At 36.5% G+C, this 23,323-nt stretch overlaps 2 protein-coding genes across 2 annotated transcripts; both read left to right on the top strand.

Annotated features, from left to right (window-relative positions):
• The first annotated feature begins 16,220 nt into the window (after positions 1–16,220).
• LOC141641914 (F-box protein At2g17036-like) lies at positions 16,221–17,537 on the top strand. The gene has a single exon (XM_074450556.1). The coding sequence runs from the start codon at positions 16,221–16,223 to the stop codon at positions 17,535–17,537; it is 1,317 nt and encodes a 438-aa protein (XP_074306657.1).
• Positions 17,538–21,605: 4,068 nt separating this feature from the next.
• LOC141641913 (F-box protein At2g26160-like) lies at positions 21,606–22,709 on the top strand. Its single transcript, XM_074450555.1, has one exon. It carries the CDS (start codon positions 21,606–21,608, stop codon positions 22,707–22,709), a length of 1,104 nt encoding a protein of 367 aa, XP_074306656.1.
• Positions 22,710–23,323: the final 614 nt, after the last annotated feature.

The following is a 23,323-nucleotide window of genomic DNA, read 5'->3' as shown; positions in this document are numbered from 1 at the left end:
AGAGGGAATAAGAGTCCATGTTTGATTGTTCAAAAGGGCCGAGTATTCATCCTTCATGGCAGATAGCCACTTTGGATCGTGAAGGGCAGCTTTGAGTGTGACGGGAGGGAGAGAAGGCAAGGAGAGGGCTGCCATTTTGGCATATTTGGGATTAGGAACCCGGATATTGTTCATAAGACGCGTGACAGCACGAGGTTGTTGTGGGATGGTGGTGGTGGGAATAGAAGCCGACTGAGAAGGGGAGGATTCAGGGGAAGAGTGAACAGACGTGGAGGGAGTGGAGACAGGGGTCGAAGTAGGTGTGGAGGGAGGGGATGCCGAGTGATGATTAGGGGAGGTGGGAGGAGTGTTGAGGTTGGAAGAACGAGGAGAGGTAGGAGGAGTTGATGGTGGTGACGGAGTAGTGGCAGGGGGAGGGTTGATGATAGGGACCGAGAAGGAGCACCATTGGGTGGGGGTGAAGGAGGAGGTGGCAGCGGAACCTGATTGTAATTCTTTGTAGGGAAAGGCATTTTCAACGAATTGGCCTGGACATGTCATGACGTGTAAACCCGATTAGTTTGGGGATCGAGGCAATGAAAGACACTTTGGGTAGACGAATAACCTACAAAGATACATGCCTTTGACTTAGGCTCAAGTTTATGAGTGTTATAAGGTCGGAGCCATGGGTAACATAGGCACCCAAAGCTGCGTAATTTCGAGTAGTTGGGGACAAGGCCAAGAAGTTTCGTGTAGGGGGTAGTGTTGGTGAGAGTTGGTGTGGGCATTCTGTTAATTAGATAAACGGCAGTAACAAAGGCATATGACCACAAGGTGATGGGAAGAGAGGCATGAGTGAGAAGGGAGAGTCCAGCTTCAACAATATGACGGTGTTTGCGCTCAGCTAGACCGTTGTGTTCCGGAGTGTGAGGGGGAGAGGTAAGGTGAGTGATTCCTTGAGAAGTGATGGAGGGTGTAAGTTTAAGGTATTCTCCTCCATTATCGGAAAAAATTTGTAGTATAGGTTGGTTAACAAATTTTTCAACCAAAGCACGAAATCGATTAAATACATCAAACGTATCAGATTTCTTTTTAAGAGGATATAGCCAGGAGTATCGAGTATAATGGTCGACAAAAATGACATAATATTTGTAACCATCAATCGAGTGAATAGGGGAGGACCATACATCTGAGAAAATTAATTCAAGGGGTCGTTTAGACGATAATGTGGACTGTGAAAAAGAGAGTTTGTGACTCTTATTAATAGAGCAAGCAGTACAATGCGCAATCAAATCATTCTTGAAATGTAAATTAGATAACTTATTAATTGAACTAAAAATAGAAGGGGATGGGTGACCAAGTTTATGATGCCATAGGGAGACAGAGGAGACACGAGCAAGATGAACCGAAGCGAGACACGGTGCACGCCATTCATAGAGACCTGTTTTAAGTTGGCCTCTGAGAAGCACTTGACCCGTCAGTTGGTCCTGCAAAACACACACATCAGCAGTAAAGTTAGCAACCGCATTATTGTCCCGACAGAATTGAGAAACAGAGAGAATATTTTTGGAAATTGACGGAGCGTGTAAAACATTTGTGAAATGCAAAGTAAAGGAAGAAGAAAGGATGGTAAAAGAACCGATATTGGCAATGTGAAGCGATGATCCATCACCGATAAGCAGCTCATCATTCCCGTCATAAGGTGAGTGAAGTGCAAGGGTATTAAGATCACTGGTTATATGGTGAGTGGCGCCACTGTCAATGATCCAGTTTGAGGGAGGATTGGGCTGGGTTAGAGCAGCGGTGTTGGCTCGGGGAGGGGCTTGGTTGGTCTGGTTTCGATGTTGTGGTGCAGGACGAGTGGGTACGACAATGTGGGGGTACAAGATTTTGAAAATAGGACATATTTCAAGGTAGTGACCAGTGGTGTGACACCACTGGCATTTTCCTTTGAAGGGATTAGACGTGGAGGTAGTGTTGGATTTTGGGGAGGCCGTGGGTAAGGGTAGCATACCGGGTGCAGCAGCGGAGCGGGGAGGATAACAGTTTTGATTTTTATGGTAAGCAATCAGGGCAGAGGCTGGGTTGGAGGATGAAGGGAGGGTGTTGGTGTTGTGTTTAAGGGAAAGGTCGAATTGGAGGATGCGTTCATGGAGGGCGTCGAAGGAGATGGTGGTGTCCCGATGTTTTACTGCCTCAATAAGAGTATGATAAGTCGCATAATCAAGCCCATTGAGAACTTTAGCAACGACATCTTCGTCATCCATAGATTTACCCATGTGTGCAAGTTCATCAACACACGAGCGAATCGATTGCATATAGTCAGTAGCAGAGAGATCGCCTTTGGTAATGGACTGAAGACGATCCTTAATTTGTAAGATGTGGCCCCTTGACGGGTTCGCATAAGTGGAACGAAGGAGGGACCAGATTTCTTGGGAGGTCTTGGCATTGAGAAGTAATGGGGTGATGCTCGGGGAAATAGTACCACGCAGAGCACCACTTAGAAGACGGTCTTGTCGAAGCCACGAGGAGTAAGCCGGATTAGGAATAAGCACCTTCTTCTCGTCTTCAATGGTGGAGGACGGGCAAGGATGGGATCCGTCCAAAAATTTGAACAGATCATAACCAAAGAGGAGGTCTTCAATTTCACGAGACCACGATCGGTAAGTTGAGGGAGTTAGTTGCGTGACAGTAGCAAAGCTAACAGCAATGAACGGTTTTAGAGGTTCACTCGCATTGGGCAGAATTGCAGTATGGCCTGCCATGGATTTGAGATTTGTGTGAGGAAGAAAAAAGTAGATCGAAAAAGGCTCTTATACCATGTGGAAATTGTATAAGAAAAGCTTGATTATATTAACTGAATGTAAGGCTATAAATACAAGGCTAGTATGAACATAGGGAGGCTAACCTAGGTAACAAGATAATCTACTAGACTAAAATACAGGATACTAATAACTAGAAGATTACAAAAGATAATACAATATAATTAACAATAGGAAAGGAATAATATATAGGATAATCCAATATATTATCTAAGTAGTAGTATCTTCAATACTTTCATCATCATCATCTTCTTCTTCTTCTTCTTTACACTTCATTTCATCAATCTATAGACTTCATCATCCTTAATTATTATTGTCAACATCTCCATTCCCCTTTATACCCTCAATTCCAATAAGGCAATAATGTATATGCTAATGTCACCGCTTTAATAGTTTCTTAGCAAACTGAGGGATGACGATCTCCTGGCACCGCACGATACCTGCGATACCACTATAACTTAACCATCTCTCACTCCCCTTTATTCCATCTTACTCTATACATGCCCTGCAACTTCGGAGGGGACTTCAACTTCACTTTGTGCGTTGTCTTTTAATTTTTTTTTCCGCCCAAACTCGTGAACCCTTCTATGTCTGCTAGTGCTTGATTAATAGTAATGATTAATTTTATATAAGAAGAAAAATATTCAAACTTTATTACAAAGAATGAGTTCTTGAAATTCCAACTTCATTATTACTATAAATCAACCAATCGTTGGTTGGCGCAGTGGTAGCATGAGGCTGCGCTTGGTAGGGAGGTCTGCGGATCGATCCCCCACAACTGCGATTGGGAGGAGTTTAAATACCGTAATCCTTGGACACGCCCCGAAATCCGGATTAGTCGGCCCAATGTAGTTCGGATTACCGAATTGTTTAGACTAAAAAAAAATATTATTACTATAAATCAATCAATTTCCCAGGAAAAAAATATGATTATAATACTAAATAGGGTAGGAGGTTGTTGTTGTCGTACTAGTGCTTTTTGGGTTGTAATTAGAGTAGTATTTTTTGGGATATGCTTGTATACCAACTCTTTATTGTGATTTGTGCTCCTTTGAATAAGATGAGGAGGAAAACGATGGGGTTTCGATTTTGGACGAAATATCAGATTTCATTTTTTAGGTTTCTTCTTCTCATACAATTTTTTTTGGATTTCTTTTTCTCATGTTAATTTTATTAGTAGGAGAAATTAAATGAAGGAAGAGATTTTTCAAGAACATATCTGGGGAAGTGAGATGAGGGAAGAAAAGGGAGAAGAATGGCCTTAATGAAACAAAACAAAGGAAGAAGATGAAGATTGGAAATCAAGAACAATACAAAGGAAGAAAATGAAGAATGGATAAAGGGTAAAAAGGCAAGTAACTTGGAATAGGTAAAATTTACCGGAGACAACCAGCTAGGTTGCACCAAAACGGACACGAACACGGACACTGACACGACACGGACACGTGACACGGCATCTCATGAAATTTAGGACACGGAACACGTCATTTAAATTTAATAAAATATACTCCCTCTGTCCCGGTCATTTGTTGTCCTTTCTATTTTAAGAATGAATTTGATGATTAATTTCATCATTCTCATCAATTTGTTCCACTTGTCATTTAGTTATTGGCATTTTCCTCTTTCATTGGTATTTGTGCCAAAACAAAAGGACAACAATTGACCGAAACGGAGGGAGTATATTTTATAGTTATATATTTGTGATTTTATTTTTGAAAAAGTATTGAATATTAAATTTAAATAAGTGGAAGTAAAACTTACGTTAATTATAACTAATTCTCATTTCCAAAACGAAAAACCAACTTATAATCAATCTATTTCGACATTTCATTACTAGTCTAAAGAACATTATTTGTCTCCAATTCAGCGTATTTCCCCACCAAATTCAACTATATAACAATTCTCACCATTTACCTTAAATTCAACTTGATTCCGTTTGGAGGTGTGTCCAAATACCATGGACACAGCTCAAAATATCATGGACACGTGTCAGACACGTGCCCAAATAAAAGATGAAAGTTAGACACGGCTTTACAAGTGTCCGACACGTTTTGACGTGTGTCCGACGAGTGTCGTGTCTGACACGGGTATCTGACACGGGAACGCTGATTAGGAGGAGTGTCCGTGCAACCTAGACAACCAGTCACAAAGAGCAACAAGGCATTAAAAGTTAAATGATATAATAGATTGGATTTTTATGGGATAATGCATAGTTTGGATTAGTTTGAGTAGGACGGTCATAGTTTGGATTATTCTTATCAAATAACCCTAATAATAAAAGCAAAGGGAGAGGCAGAGGCAGTATACTCGTGCTTTCACGAGATCGAACCAGCGAGGCAACACCAAGCAATTGTGGACACATAATAATGTTATGTTTCTTTTTAGGAAAACTAGTTGGAAAGCCGCGTGCTCCGCACGCGGCATCCAACGTTTTTCAATTGCAGCGGTTGTGTTTGCAGACGATTATACAACCATTTTTAAGTTGTTTAATATTGTAAATAATAAAGACTACTATTAAAATTCGATATAAAAAGTGTAGAAAAACATTACTTTATTTATAATTACAATAAACATTTAAAAAAAAACAACAGGGGATATATTATAATACAATTATTGTATCCCTTATTTTTCTATTTACATTACTATTAACATTACTGTTTTAATAAAGCCGAGTTCACTGTTTAACTTGTTCAGTCCTCATCTAAAAGCGATAGAAGTTCAATTTCAGGAAGTATTTCATGTCCTGTGGCCGTGTAGTAGGCAGCTTTTAAAGTGTTGTAGTTGTGTTGTACTTGTTGCATCTCGTAATAGTTGAAATCAAGGACATCGAATCCATATAAGCTCTTTAGAAATTTTATAGCCTTTCTTGCGCAATTTTGATGGGACGGTCCGACAAGCTTGGACGATATCCCGATAATGTTTAACGTTTTGGAAGACGCATGATCAGTGCGAATGCGAACGTAACCTCTAAGTTCATCCTCAGTAACTGCATGAATACCGAATTCTGCATTCGGTAACTGAAGTTGTTTAAGTATTTCATTTAAAATAATTTTTAAGTTTACTTCAACAGGACATCGTTGTATTCCTGAAGTGTCTGCACAAAATTAGATAACAAAGTCAGTTTAGTATGTACAGGAAAATGTATAATCGAAAGAACAACGTTGTGCAAATAAATTTGAAAAGTAAAAATGAAAACTAATACCCATCGCAAAATATTTATAACGATTAGTTGTTTTCAGGTTATCACCCCATGTATCGTATTTATACATATTTTTACGTGCATGCAACATGACCTTTCGTTTTTAATTTTTTGCCATCTGTAGGGTACGTGTAGCTTAGGAGGACTACATTTAAAATACGTGGCGCACAAATTCAACTACTGGGAAGGATTGAGTTTCTTTTAGCGGCAACCAGATTTATATGAGTTAGCAGAGATTAAATTTAAATTACACATATTCAATATAAAATTACTTCTAAATGATTTTATGAATTAGTATCGGCCTTTTTTTTTAAAAAAAAACACGATAATCAGAAACGCAGACTGGACAGCGTTTCAATTAAATTACATTGAAAGATATTAATTTTTTGTATCATCTTACGAATTTGTATAACTTTGTATAGAAGAAATTAACTTTATATAAAGTATACATTAAATGACGTCAGTACGACAAACGCAGTCACAGTATTAGACTATGAAAGGAGTTTCATCTATTTACTGAATATTATTTGTTAATAGGTAGATGTATATACAATATATCTCCTTTTTTAGTTATTTGTTTGTAATTCACTTACCATTAAATTATATTGACAGCAACATTTAATTGTAAATTCATTTATACTAAAGCGTTTTTTTTGTTAACATAATTGATAAAATAACAATGTGGAAACTCAAAACGCTAAAAAAATCGCTATTGTAATTGTAATTTATTGATTTTAATATCTAATTGGTTTTTAAAGGAATCGGTGAAATAAAAATCAATATTACCGAATACGATACAAGCATAACGTAATTTCAACAAAGAAAAGTTGCCACTAAAAGTGTTATTTATTTAAAGGATGATTAATGTCAGCCGACCCAAAATCATTTTGGGACTAAGGCTCTGATGTTGTTGTAGTCTTGCTGAAGACGGGTCGGAGCAAGTGACGGGTAATGCCACTCACAAAACGGATAGGGGGGACAAGGTAGGGGCACCCCATGTACTTCCCTTTCTCCTCTATTTGGGTCATTTGTGTATTTTCTATCTATTACTGGACAAATTTTAATATTTCCAGCTCGCAGACCCTATTAGCGGAGGTATATTATTTCCAGCTCGCGGACCCTATTTGTAGTGTGCTTGTACCCTTGGATGACGTCACTATTTACAGTAGTGCAATTAGGTTGTTCTTTCAATTGCTTTTTTGACTTTTACTTGTTATACTTTGCGGTCATGCCTCTCACTTCTGGAAAAAAAAATTTACTTATGTTTCTCAATTTTCCTTCCTCATCAGTATCTGTCTCACCTCCATTACACCTCTCTTTTGTTATCTTGTGGTTGAAAATTCATATTTTTATTTTATAAAAGCATTTTTTGTGCAAAAATTCTCATTTGTGACGGGCAATATCCGTCACAACCTTGTGACGGGTGCATTCCTATTTGATTCACCCCCGTTATAACATCTATTCTAATCTAGAAACATTTTGAACATACATAATACATCACAACATTAGACAAGAGCTATCTTGGTTACCAACCTGTAGGGAGTACTATAGTACTCCATAGTATATATTGACTTGTGGGAATACTTTGTGTTGCGGGAGTCATTAGCTCTCAATATCAAATTATGATCAAAGATCCACGTTGTTAATTTCGGTTTCAATACAATCTCACTCCTAAAATTCCAAGATTTAAGCACCCGTTCAAAGGATAAGTAGTAGTCGGTAGTTTATACAAAGGCAACAAGTATTAAGCAAATATCCTGCTAACATAAAGAACAAGGAGTTGATCACAACTGACCAAGAAGCCTCAAAATGGCCTGTTTTGCACTCAAAATTATGTGGATTCGGCTGCATTACCCACAAACGCATCCGTTGATAAGACAGCTACGGTCCATATGAGATGATTTTGGTATCAATTCACTACAAAAAAGAAAAAAGAAAGACAGTGGCACTTAGTCTATATATAAGCATACGATTCATGATAATGTTCGGCAACTAAAGGTTATAGCATCATAAGATTTAAAGATGATAGTATGCTTTCAACTGCCAACTTTAGCAATAATAAGAAATTGAAAATATTCTAAAACGTGTCCATATGGCAACATAGGAATTTCAAACCCGATCCGAGACAAGGAGTTTTAGGACAGGATCCACCAAATCGGAGCGACGAATTTTAGGTGCGCCCATATATCATGTAATCATACATCCTGGCTATATGGCATTTTTTTAATTTTCTTTAGATTATAGGCTTCCTTATTTAAGAGAAATTATATCCTCACTTTAACAATTCTAATTTTCACACCAACTAAGGTGGAACAGAGAACTTTCAAAAGGTGAAATCAGAGATGGTGGATGTGATTTCTCCACAATTTAGCCACTATATAAATGCAACAATTCACAATCCTGAAGGCATTGAGCTAAGCAAAACAAGAGCTTAATTTCCAAAGGGGTGTTTAGGAGAAAGCGCCATGGCATTCCGTTTTCAGAGCTCCCACATCGAGTCAGAGCAGGAAGCTAGCTACTTTGGGGACTCAATGGGTGGCATGAGCTCTTACAGTGGTTTCCAAGGTGGGTTTGGGAGTGGTCTCGGAGGTGGGCAAATGTCAGAATAGCCGAACTACTCAAGTATGGGTTCGGCAGGCCTGGGTATGGGTGGCAACCAAATGGTTAGTAGCAACTATGGGATGAGCATGGGAAGTGGAATGCGTATGGGATATCAAGTCGGCGGTGGGTTTGGGTCAAACATGGGAATCAGCGAGGAGAGTAGCTACTACTCTGCCAACAATGGCTCATTTGGCTACAACCCATGCCCAAGGGTAATGTTTTTTCCACCAAGATTTAATACTATCAGTCTATGACCATATGTAATTATCCCGAAATTTATTCATTTTTTTCAGTCTGATGATGTGTGGCTTTGATCTGCAGTTCTGAACATAACAATTAACAAGGGTAATCATGATTCATGAAAAAAAAACAATAAAAACAAAATATTAAGAAAAAAAGTAAAGAAATTACCTTTATTTTGAGCAACAAGTTTGATGAAGGATCAAGACACGAACAACAAATGAACAAAACCAAGTAAATAAATACTACCAACTACAAATGAGGGACAATGACAGCATATAGTGTGGCAGTATAAAAAATCAGAAACAACCAGCCTTCAATCAAACCCTAAACAAACAACAAATCATAATATGTAAGCCTAATTAACAGTGTATTAGATCTAACAATTTAATGAAGATCTTATCATTTTGAGCTGAATAACATTGGCTCGGTTTTGGCCAACGTTTTGACAGCGCAAGAAGGCATCGTTGTTGAAGTCTACCATGTCGTACCCCAGAAAAGAAGGATAAAAACTGGGTTTCTGAAATTAGGGTTTACTGATTTGGGGAAGAACAGAAGGTTTGGAAATAGAGAGAATTGAATCATTTGGATAGGAGGAGTATAATTGACTAAATCCAAACAAAGATGAATGTGATGAGCATGATATAGGAGAGGACTAACGTGGTGCAAGAATCAAGATGGTGAAGTTGATCGTTAATTCGTGGTGGCTAGAATGATAGAGTGAAACGACGGATAGATGAAAAGATAAAGAAGAGACCAGATTTTTAGAATAAAATATTCAGTAATGGCAAGATTGTAAATAATGACGTCACTGGAGGATAGAAGCATGTGAAAATAGTGGTCAGAAGAGTATCCTCTTTTTATATAAGGTATAGATAACCGCTTATGCGTAAATTATTAGAATTACAAAAAAAAAAATTATATACGGAGTAATAAAAAAACACACAATTCTTTTGGTGTAACGGGGAGCTTCAAGCTTGTCCCCGGCGGATGAGATTTTCAAATTTTTAAATAGATTTCTCGAGTGTACTTTACAGCTAAAAAAATTGTTGTAAAATATTAGATTGTCAAAAAATAATATAGATTAATAGATAAATATTATAAAGTAATTACTTAATCAGATCGTCCCAATCATTTGTTTACATAATTAATTGATAGAAATAAAGTTTATTTTAGCTTTTTTTTTACGTATGGGTCTTTCCTATATAAAGCGATCTTATAAATGGGTTATTTTATACTTGTAGTTACTAATGTTGATTTGAACTTCCATTAGTCGGGTTTTATTGTTTGTTAAAACGGGTTGAATAAGACCGGTAAAGCTCACTACAGTTATGTGATCCATTGGGCCTAGGTCTTGTCTCAATCAATATTATTAAATACAGAGTGTGATGTTATGATGAGTGTATGGCCTATCTATTATATAGTGGGCAACCTGATGGGCCCAAGTACAGTCTTATTATGGCTAGGTCTCTCCTCCCGTCTAGAATAACTCTAACCTATATAAGTAGGTTATTGGGATGATATACCTCATCGATTGTCATCATAAAGAAACCTAGAAGAAGGAGGAGAATATCCTAGCATACTAATCACTATCTTTATAGTATTCATCGATCACTTCCGCTAACGATCTCATGGAAAAGTAACCGGCCAGTAAAGATCCCTTCCAAGTCCCAACAAAATTTTAGGTTTTGTGAAGTTATACTAATATACGTCTACTACCAATAAAGGAAGCAGCCGTGGTTTCAGCAGTATTCCACATTGTTTTGTTCTTGTTGTCGAAGTTGGATATCCCGGTTTACACAAAAGTGAAACATCGTTTTGTTCTTATGGCTTTGAGTTGTACGAGGCACGGCTCTACGGGTGGTGCTTATGATTGGGCTGAACTGCCTTGTGACATTATAGTATCTATCTTCGAGCATCTAGATGATTACCTTGTTGATATACGTCGAGCTTCTTCGGTTTGCGTAGCCTGGCGTCGTGCCGGGTCACTCCTTAATTCCAAGAAGGATAACTTAATCAAACTTCCTTCTATTTGCACCTGCTGGGAAAATAAAATCAATGGATGTTTGTCATGGTGTCCTAAAATTAAATATGATCCTGTCTTGACCCAAAGTTCGTACTATTTTTTCATCTCACCAGCCTCAAATACGACCCAAACTCGGGTTTGGATGTTTCGTATCGAAGAGATTGCAACAAATAGATGGTTACTTCTTCCATTCTCTTCGGAGAATGATCATCTAGTCATACCTTCGTGTTTGGAATATAATTTTAATCTTCTCGACAAATTTAAGATCTTGGGTGTGGCTAAACTCCATACCCTACATTATGTCTCAGACAAAAACGGTTTTAATAGAGGTTTCTCGTGTTTGGACCCGCCTATTGTGCGTAAGGTTATTCCAATATCCGATTTGGGAAAACGGTTCTTAGTATTGTTTGGTGAAAAAGGAAAACTAGCTATGTCGTCCGTAGATAGTCAGTGGAGTTATATAGACACCCGTAATTACGAGTTTGATGATATTATAAATCTTGGAGGTCAATTGTATGCAATCGACACAATTGGTAGGCTTGTGATGATTAATCCGACTACACTCGATCTTGTTGAAGTCGCGTCTCCTCCCAAGGGAATCGAATATGATGTTAAAGTCATGTATCTAGTGTGCTCGGACGGGTTCTTGTATTTAGTATATAAAAGGTTTTGTGGGTGGCGAAGCATGGTGGAGGAGATATGCAGTTGAGAAGAGAAACCCGGGCGTGGGTAAGACTCGAAAACATTGGATTGAGTTTAGACCAATACTTGAGAGGAAATGTAGTCCTAAAATAATTGGCGAGCCAAAGGATGTCGGAGTTTTGATGTTCGACAAGCAAACCCGGGCGTGGGTAAGAGTCGAAAACATTGGGGACAAAGTGTTTTTCATAACAAAGTATGTTGCCTTTTCGGTTACTGCCAAAGAACTAGGATGGAGTCAAGGGAGTTTAATTTGCTTTATGTGTAAAGATTTTTATAATGGCCCGGATGATTTCGGTAAGGCTCCTATCGTCTATAAAGTCGAAGGGAACATGTGTCGGAAACAAGAGAATTTGCATTCCGATATAACGGTTGATCTTGGTCCTCCTCCAAACTGGGTTTGCCCTCCAAACTGGAAGAGAAAATCGTGAAAGCAAAAGAAAGAACACTAAAACTTGTGAGAGATAGTTTTTTAATAAGTTATTGAGAGACAAGTCTTTCGTAACTTTACTTTTTATTTATATTTCGTGACCCTTTTGTTATTGATCGCGACATGATAATTTCGTACCTATTTATTTATATAATAAATGTACCCATTTTATCTTTAATTGAGATTTGTACCTATTTTATTAACTTTAGTACCACTTTTCTTAAAATTGTAAAATAGTTTCTCAATAAACTTATTGAAAAACGGTCTCTCATCAAGAGACTTAGTCTAAAAAGAAAGGCCAGAAAGGTAAGTTTTTAAGTTTTGCTTTAATGAAATCGAGCTATAATTTAAAGTTTTTGAACTGACACACTTAAACATAAAAAAATATAAACTTTTAACAAGCTCAGGAAATTACACATAAGTTTGGATAAATGTAGAGTGTTTTTACAATGTTTATTATACAACTGAAAGTATAGTAGTATTTACGCTTTTTTACGGGGTTTACACAAGGTATGCTAACTAACTTCACAAAGAGGGTTTGAGTTGAAGTAATATATAGTACATATAGTGGTCCAATTCATAATTACAAATAGTGGTCCATCTCTTTCTTTTTTTTTGAGGGAAAGTGGTCCATCTCTTTCTTATGTTTAATTTGTTATATAGAATACCTTAATTACAAATATTAAAATCTAAAATATTAAAACTAATTTGGTACAAAACTCAATCATGTTTCTACTCCCTTTTCCTTATTATATGAGCATTTGAAACATTATATAGATCGAGCGAGAAAAGTCGTTTAAGTCATGTCAGAATATAACTGATTTCCTTAATTGTGTTTATAATTTTAAATACTAAAATTAGGATTTTTTAATTATCATTTCATATATATTATATCAATATTCATATTTTAATAATATTTGTCACTTAAATGTTTTATATTCACATTTAGCATAACCTTATATTTAACTCATCGGGTAAAACGGACGGGGCTTTAACCCTAAATTAACAGGCCATTTTAAGTTTTAGTCAAACGAGTCACGGGACAAGATTTTCGAGCCTCAGCCCTTGAAAAAATGGTTTTCTACGGTCGAGCTTACTGTTAGAGTCATATTTTGACCGGTTTAGCTTAAATTTACGAGCCACGATTTTGCACGAGTCACATTTTCTCATGTTTTACTAATTAAGAAACTAAATGAAAAAGGGGTTAAAGTTTTCATTTTAAACTTGCACGGGTTCTACAGACGTGCACATGTTTATCTAAATGAAAAAACAAGTTTAACCATTTACACGGGTATGTAACTATTCAGACCGATTCACTTTTACATGTTTGTTTTATTTCATCTGAATAATTTGAATGATAAGTAAGTGGGTTTTTTTGAATTCGTCAGAGTAACAAGACAAAAGTAGTATGTGGCTCTAATTTAGCTAATAAGAGGATATATCATACGCAATACTACAATAACTACCTGACCAATTGATTCAAAAGCCCCTACTGCATCATTTACGTTAATTGCAAATGAATTTTGTAACCCAAATCTAACATTTAAATATGACTTTATAACTCAAATACTCAATTATGATATTTGTCATTTAAAACATCTTAACAAAAAGTAAAGAGATTTTATTACTTCATTTTACAACTTTATTTTTAAAGATAATAAATTTAAAAAGAAGGTAATTAATTAATATAAAAACCTATCTTATATATTATTTTTAAAATAAAAACTGAAATAGTATGCTCGTGCAATTTGCACCGTTTAAGACTAGTTGAATTAGAACTAGGAGTACCACCGTCTAAGACTCCCCCTCAAGCAGGAGATCGAGTGAGATCACGAATGCTTAGCTTGGACAAAAGAAAACTAAACTGTAGTGATGCCACCGGCTACAATTAACTCACGGATGAAATGACAATCAATTTCAATGTGCTTTAATTTGTACGCTCATGAAAAACAAGATTAGCTTCGATATAAATAGCATCATCAATTTCGATATGAATAGCTGTGATATGAATAGCATCATCAATTTCGGGGCATATCAACTTTTGCCAGCTCTACTTATTATACCTGATATAGACAACATCAAATTAAAATACTTGATTAACTATTAAACACTCACCTAAAGTATTTGACTTTGCAAATATTTTATTTATTACGTCAAATTACTACTAAAAATAAACCCGTGCAATTATTTACCCAAAAATGACAACCCATAATGACTAATACTCGATGATGACTCGGTTAGAAGTCAACAACCAACATAGCTAAAATTTTAGGTTTGTTCGAATCATTTATTTACATTGAGTAATTAATTGTGAAGAGTCACGGGAGAGAGCACCTAAGAGGGGGAGGGGTGAATTAGGTGTCTATTTAAAATTTAAGCTTAATGTAAGTTTCTTTTAAAACTCTTAAACACTATAAACAATGCTTAGATGAAAGGAGGAGTCGATACTTAGACCTAGAGAGTTTTAAGTATTCAACAACGATTCAGCAAGCAGAAGTTACAGTGTACTCAACCGTTGATTCAGAAGATAAAAACGTGAGTAGAGTGTGCAGCGGAAATAAAACAAATAGACACGACAAACGATGTTTTTAAAACTGGTTCGATCACTACTCCGCGACCTACGTCGAGCGCTATTTTATTAAACGTCTCAAAAGTAAACTCATACAAACTAAGACCACCCCGAATAATAAAACAACTCCCCAACCTATTGCGGTTGCTAATGCTTAAAAGCTACTCCGCTTCCAAGACTTTTGCTTTGGGCTACTCCGCCGAAAGATTTCGTGCTTAAAGCTACTCCGCTGAAAGACTTTGTGCTCAAAAGCTACTCCGCTTCTAAGACTTCATGCTTAAGTATAACTCTATCCTAAGACTTGGTTTGGTTCTACCCGGTTGTTATAAGACTCCACTTATCTCAATGTTGTTCACTCAATTGAACGGAGGAGAGATAAAGTTTAAGTACAAAACACGAGATCCTTGAATACAACTAAACGATTAGGTGCAATACAATAACTCAATAAAGACTCAAAAGATAAGAAAACAAACTTGCAAAATGATTCAAGATTTGAAATGAAAAACGGTTTTGCAAAGTTAATTTACTCGATTGAAAGCTTAAGTCTTTTTTAGTTTAAAACTCGTTATTGCACACTTGTAAAAATGAATTAAGCAAGCTATTTATAATATCCAAGTAATATACTTTACACATTAAAATATCTTACACTCATATGCACAAGTGATTAAAATAATGTAAGTAGTTTACTTGGGCAACATGCACAAGTCAACTGGAATTCCTTACCAAGCAACCGAGTATTCTGCCTCAAGAAATCGGTGCCTAAGATTGCAAGAAATCATATTGTGTACACACACAAAAATAGGTTGGGTTTTTCATCAAGAAACAAGCATAAATGATTGTGTTTATTGGAACCATAAAGATTTCCATAAATGTAAAAAGCAAACAACTCATTTATAGAAAGTCTCATATTGTGCAAGCAAAATACTTAGCAAGACATTGAAAGCTTAATTTTCTTCAAAAGAATTCAAAACATTTCCAGAAATTATTTGTGATACTTGAAAGCATTTTAAATAAGATTCAAATAATTTCGAAATATTTCTTTCAAAGACGAGCCTTAATTAACAGTTGACTGAACTGTTGTTTTTGCACCTAAACGTAAATTCGAGTTAAGGATCTCCTTACAACACATGAATTTTAGCACTAATGACAATCTTCATTTTTGATCTTCATGATGACATTCTTGATAACCTTGAATTGACAATTGGAGCTTCATACTACATGGTTAAACTTAAAAAGCACACAATTAAATAAATAACAATGAGATTAATTTGTCTTAAGGCATCATCAACTTAACTTAATCAGATTGGGTCTCTTCAAATTGAAACGAAGTGAATTTTTCTTATGGATCTTTCGGTATAGACTCAATTGAAACGAAGTAAATTTTTCTTATGATCTTTCGGTATTTCTATACGAGACGAAAGTCATACTAATCTGAATCAATTTGTAAAAGAAGCCCAATTTGCCAAAAAAATTAATAAAGGATCCAAAAGTAAAGATCCCTCCCAACAAAATTTTAGGTTTTGTAAAGTTATACTAATACGTCTACTACCAAGAGAGGAAGCAGCCGTGGTTTCAGCAGTATTCCACATTGTTTTGTTCTAGTTGTCGACGTTGGATATTCCACAAAAAAAAAAAAAGGTCATTGTTTTGTTCTGATGGCTTTGAGATGTACGAGGCACGGCTCTACGGGTGGTACTTGTGATTGGGCTGAACTGCCTTGTGACATTATAGTATCTATCTTTGAACATCTAGATGACTACCGTATTGATCAACGTCGGGCTGCTTCGGTTTGCGTAGCCTGGCGTCGTGCCGGGTCTCTCCTTAATTTCAAGAAGCCTTCCATTATTAAACTCCCTTTTATTTGCACCTGCCGTGCATATAACAACATCGCTAACTGTGTGTGTCGACACCGCAACGATTATTCTGAATTGAGTCCAAATTCGTTGTATTTTTTCATCTCCCCGGCCTTAAATCGGACCCAAACTCGGGTTTGGCTGATTCGTGCGGAAGAGATTGGAATGAATAAATGGTTACTTCGTCCACCATCTTCTTCCGATCATCGAATCATACCTCCAGGTTTGGAGTATAATTTTAATCTACTCGACGTAGATAAGATCTTGGGTGTGGCTAAGGTATATTTTTCCGTTTCTGAGATCACGCCTTGTGTTCGTAAAGTTATTTCAGTTTCCGATTTGGGATTATTCTTAGTATTATTTGGTGATGAAGGAGGTGATAAAGGAAAGCTAGCTTTATGGTCAGAAGATAGTAAAAAATGGAGCTATATCGACTCTGGTAATTGCGAGATTGATGATATTATAAATCTTCGAGATCAATTGTACGGAATCGACACAATTGGTAGGCTTGTGATGATTAATCCGACTACACTCGATTTTGTTGAAGTCGCGTCTCCTCCCAAAGGAATAGAATATGATGTTACAATAATGTATCTAGTGTGCTCGGACGGATTCTTGTATTTAGTATATAAAGGTTTTGTTGGTGCCGAAGCACGGTGGAAGGATTATAGGTATTTCAATAGAATCCAATCCTTGAAAGAAATAGTTAGACTTGATGTTGCAGGGAAGTCTCCTCCTGAAATTGGCGATCCAAAGGATGTCGGAGTTTTCATTTTCGACAAGCAAACCCGTGCGTGGGTAAGAGTTGAAAACATTGGGGACAAAGTGTTTTTCATAACTGAGTATGCTAGCTTTTCAGTTACTACAAAACAATTAGGATTGAGTCAATGGAGTTTCATTTGCTTTATGTGTAAAGATTTTGGTTATGTCCCGGATTCCGATAAGGCTCCTATCATCTACAAACTCAACGGTAACGTCTGTCGGAAACAAGAGAACTTGTATTCGGATATCAAGGTTGATTTTGGTCCTCCTCCAAAATGGATTCGCCCTATGCTACATTCGAGTAAAGAGAGAAAATCTCGAAAAAGCAAAAGAAAGAAAGGTCGGAAAGGCAAGTAATCACTAACAATATGTAATCACTCATTTGTTTGATATGGAAATACTCGTAGTTATTATTGCTCTAGTGAGCCTAGTGCAAACAATATTCGAACTTCCATGATTCAATGCTATAACTGACTCTTAAATTCCCCCCTCTTGGAAAACTTAAAATTAATTGTGATGGGTCCGTCTATGTTGATAAGCGTTTAGCTGGGTTAGCTTCTATTTGTCGTGATCATCTTGGAAATTGGGTTATGGGATCCGGGTCTTTTGTGTCGTGCAACTCGGTCTATAATGCTGAACTTTTGGCTGTCCGTGACGGTCTGTCCCTTGCCACTAAATTTCCTACCTTTGATGGAATCATTGCTTCAGATTGTAAACGGGTGGTCGATGATATTTTACACCATGATTTGATTTTGAATGCTAGTTCTAACCTTATCATGGACTGTAGGGAACTATTACAGGACTTGCCCAAGTGGGAAATCGCATTCAAGAAAAGGGAATTGAATGTAACTGCTGATCTTGTGGCTCGCTGGATTGTCAAGCATGGCAAACGTTCACTTTCGGGTTTGTTTTGGTGGACTGACCCTCCACCTTTTGCTCTTGTTTATCTTAGCAGGGATAAAAACTATGGAGGATCCACTCCTATTCCCCGTCCCGATCCCCCTTGAATGTATCGTACTCGCTGAACTTTATTTTTTAATTTTAATTTAGTACCACTTTATCAAAACAAAAAAAAATCCGCATCTATCTAAGAAAGACTCGAGTCCTTGAAATAGAAGCAAAATGGTTCACTTAATACCTTAGAGAGTATTATTCTCCTCTAAGTAGAGGAGATGAATACTGTTTGCGCTTGTTATGTTTCCAAGTAACCGCCTTTTATAAAATTCTTAATCCCAATTTTATAATCATCCATGAAATATAATCATCTCAAGATTTAAACGGGTTCAATAATACGCTACTTAGTTATATGGAACAAACTTTCCAGGTGGTACCGAGTTTGACTGTTTGAGTACCACCCAGGGCATAATAGTAAATTTCTTAACTTTTTAAATTTTATATGATGAACTAGTAAAAGGGTGTTTTAGGAATTTAATGCCTTCTTCTTCATTGTCGTATCATCGTATGTTAAACTTTAAGCTGATGGTTGAAGTTCCTTGATTCGTTTTATATTCTAACACTCCCCCTCACACGAAGGCCCTTTTTTCTTTTTGGGCTTGAAGTGTGGGTGCAGGCGGGATTCCCTGGCCTGTTCTGATTATCCACTTTAGAATAGAGGGGGTGGGATTCGAACCCGTGACCTTTTGGTCACCAGGCTCTGATACCATGTCAAGAAACCATCTCAACCAAAAGCTTAAGCTGATGGTTGAAGTTCCTTGATTCGTTTTATATTCTAACAGATTCGTTAAACATACTTCAACTTAATATCATTTGCTACGAAATACGGATTTACTAATTTTGACTATTTATTAGTTTGCTAATTTCGCTATGATGGCAATATGTTTAGAATATTAAAGAGATTCAATTCATCCTGGTTTTGCATCTAAAATTAAAAAGAAGTTGCCTAAAAAATAATGTAGTCAATCTATAAAGAACTGTGACATAACTGAAGAACTAAAGATGATGCTAATGAGGTTTTACGAAATATTTATGCAAGTTAATTACGGAGTACACAATAGTTTAAGGAATTGAAAGTATGTTAGTTGCAGATAAATAACTTATATTAGTTCAGTTTTCAATTGATCAGTTTTCGATTGATAATCGGGATTTTGCTGACAATAAGTCAATAATCGATGCACTCTTTCCTTGACCATCAATTCTATCTTCACTCTATTCAACAGTTGCAATGCTAAATTATGTATATGCCCTTCACAAAGTGTGAAATTTGTTAATACATTTTTTAATTAATATTTAATTAGGGTGGCACTCAGATTGGGCGCCACCAGGTGGCGCCATATTACTGTCCTTATTTAAACGGGTATAAATATTGTGTTAGGCCTATACGAGGTCTTTTTGTCCTCGGCGATATTCTGGTATAAGTGGAGATGATTATCCATTGTTAATGGACTTACATTACCTATTTACCTTATCAATAAATCTTACTTATAATCGTTGTTAAATAAAGCAATACAAGCCTTATATAGGTATCATATAATTCATAACTAAGAAACCTATCCATAGCTAAAAACCAAGTAAAACAAACGTCTAATACAATCTACCCGGTATTGTATTAGAAGTAGGACTACCACCGTCTAAGACTGCCCCTCAAGCAGGAGATCGAGTGAGGATCACGAATGCTTAGCTTGGACAAAAGAAAACTAAACTGTAGAGTGATAACACCGGCTACAATTAACTCACGGATGAAATGACCAATGTTGATATGCTTTAATTTGTACACTCACGAAAAACAGGATTAGCTACGATATGAATAGCAGCTTGATTGTCATAAAATAAACAAAATAACGATGCCACCTTATTTCTGCAGAAATATTTGTTATGGAACGATAGTCAGCCTCAGCCCACGAGCGAGAGACAATGGTATGTTTCTTTGTTTTCCTTCGATAATCCATTGGGACATTATCAAGTCTATTAGGTCAAATTAAAAAGATCAAGTTGTTGAAGAATTTCGGGTGGTCGGTGATATTTAACACCATGATTTGATTTTGAATGCTAGTTCTAACCTTATCATGGATTTTAGGGAAGTATTACAGGACTTGCCCAAGTGGGAAATCGTATTCGAGAAAAAAGAATTGAATGTAACTGCTAATCTTCTGGCTCGCTGGATTGTCAAGCATGACAAACGTTCACTTTCGGGTTTGTTTTGGTGGACTGACCCTCCATCTTTTGCTCTTGTTTATCTTAGCAAGCATAAAAACTATGGAGGATCAACTCCTATTCCCCGTCCCGATCCCCCTTGAATGTATCGTACTCGCTGACCTTTGTTTTTTAATTTTAATTTAGTACCACTTTATCAAGAAAAGAAAAAAAATCCGCATCTATCTGAGAAAGACTCGAGTCCTTGAAATAGAAGCAAAATGGTTCACTTAATACCTTAGTGTGTATTATTCTCCTCTAAGAGCATCTCCAATGGACAGCTACAACACGTTGTAGCTTGATTTGCCAATACGGTTTTTTAAGCTATTTTGCTCTTCGACTACATATCGCTCCAATGGTTGGCTACAACACTTTCTAGCTTTATGGGTCCTACAATAGAATTTTCCTCCAATTATAAAATTTACTTTTTATTTTATTTTTATTTTTTAAAACCAAGCAACATGCTTGGTAGAGCTACAATGCTCATAAGCTACATCAATCTTTCCTCACTCCAATGGTAAGCTACTTGCTTGCTATTTTATAAAAATTGCAAGCAAGTCCTTAGAGCAAACCATTGGAGATGCTCTAAGAGCATCTCCAATGTTTAAGCAAAAGGACTTGCTTGCAAATAAAAAAGTTTTCAAGCTACTTGTTTAACCATTGGAGCATTTTACATGTATTAGCTTAAATTGAGCTAGTAGCTCCATGGAGGTAGTAGCTTAAATGGGCCTATAAGAAAAAATTTACCAATTAAAACAACACTAAATATTTTTAATTTTTATTTTCGAAGAGCATCTCCAATAGTTAAGCAAAAGGACTTGCTTGCAAATAAAAACGTTTTCAAGCTACTTGCTTAACCATTGGATTGAGCTAGTAGCTTCATGGAGCTAGTAGCTTAAATGAGCCTACAAGAAAAAAATTACTAATTAAAACAACACTTAAATATTTTTAATTTTTATTTTCTAGGTAAAATAAGTAAATGTATTAATTAAAAAAATTGCCAAAGACCAACCAAAGACTCTCAAATATCCGTTAATCCCAACAAAAACTCTATAAATACCGTGCATACATTGCACGGGATCTATACTAATTTTGTTACTAATAGAGTACTAAGCCCATTAACAGGTCCAAAATAAAAGATCTCCTTCATAGATATTTATTCTAGGTTTTGTAAAGTTATACATCTAACGACCATAGAAGAAGCCGTTGTCGACGGTGAATATCCCGGTCTACACAAAAAGGAAACATTGTTATCTTTCAATGTCTTTGAGAAGTATGGAGTACGGCTGTAGGGGAGGTGCTTATGATTGGGCTGATCTGCCTTGTGACATTATAGTATCTATCTTCGAACATCTAGACGAATACCTTATCGATCTACGTCGGGCTGCTTCGGTTTGTGTAGCCTGGCGTCGTGCTGGGTCTCTTCTTAATTCCAAGGAGCCTTCCATCATCAATATTCCTAACTGTGTGTGTCGAGACCTCAAGTGTAATGATTCTGAATTGAGGCCAAATTTGCTTTATTTTTTCATCTCCCCGGCAGCCTCAAATCGGCCCAAAACTCGGGCTTGGCTGATTCGTGTGGAGGAGAATGGAACGAATAAATGGTTACTTGATCCATCCTCGAATTTGGAGTATAATTTTAATCTTCTCGACGAACATAAGATATTGAGTGTGGCTACACTCCATATCCTCGACATCGGAAACAAATATTACATTAGTATTCGTAAAGTTATTTCAGTTTCAGATTTGGGAATGTTCTTAATATTGTTTGGTAATGGAAAACTAGGTTTTTGGTCAGAAGATAGTCAATGGAGTTATATAAAGACCCGTAATTACAAGTTTGAAGATATTATATATCTTCGAGATGAATTGTACGCAATCGACACAATTGGTAGGCTTGTGATAATTAATCCGACTACACTCGATCTTGTTGAAGTCGCTTCTCCTCCCAAGGGAATCAAATATGATGTTAAAACCGTGTATCTAGTGTGCTCGGACGGGTTCTTGTATTTAGTATATACGAATTTCTATATAAGTCACCTAAGTAGGGAGCCAAAGGATGTCGGAGTTTTTATGTACGACAAGCAAAGCCGTGCGTGGGTAAGAGTCGAAAACTTAGGGAACAAAGTGTTTTTCATAACTAAGTATGCTACGTTTTCTGTTACTGCCAAACAACTAGGATTGAGTCGAGGGAGTTTCATTTGCTTTATGTGTGATTATTTTGTTAAGGCTCTTATCTACAAAGTCGAAGGTAACGTCTGTCGGGAAGAAAAGGACTTGCAGTCGGAAATCACGGTTGATTTTGGTCGTCCACCAAAATGGATTCGCCGTATGCTGCTACCTTCGAGCGAAAAGAGAAAATCTCGAAAAAGCAAATGAAATTCCGCATCTATTATCTAAGAAAGACTCAAGTCAATGAAATAGAAGCATTAGCAAAGTGGTTCACGAAATACCTACGAGTATTATTCTTCACTAAAAACTTTGGAGAGACGGTATCTCATTACTTATTGAGACTATTTGAGAGACACTTGTTTTCGTATTGCTTTTTGTACTTTTTTGTACCATTTTATTATTAGTCGTGATTAAAATATTTCTTTTATTTAGTACAACTTTTCATAACAATTGTACTTATTTTATTTGTAGCCATTTTTATTAGTACCTTATTTTATGATATACGCATCTATTTTATTACTTTTTGTCCCATTTTTCAATTAGTTTTTTTTTTTCTTTTTTTTTGGTGGGGGGGGGGGGGGGGGGGGGGGGGGATGTAAGCTTTTATTGATGCACGAAACAACCTATTACAAGCTAAAAAACAGTTTTGAAACATAAGAAAAAATACAAGCAAATTGAGAGCTAGACTATTGCTTGAATCCAATCTTTATCAACTTGGGACATACAGACAAGAGGGAGAGATTTGATCTTTATCATCACTTGTCCTTTAATATCTTGCACAACCTTTTCAGGTCTAAGAATCAGGTTATAGATTCTAGACC

Source organism: Silene latifolia, chromosome 2 (assembly GCF_048544455.1).
Source record: "Silene latifolia isolate original U9 population chromosome 2, ASM4854445v1, whole genome shotgun sequence".
NCBI lineage: Eukaryota > Viridiplantae > Streptophyta > Magnoliopsida > Caryophyllales > Caryophyllaceae > Silene > Silene latifolia.
This window is presented reverse-complemented; position numbering and strand designations above follow the sequence as displayed.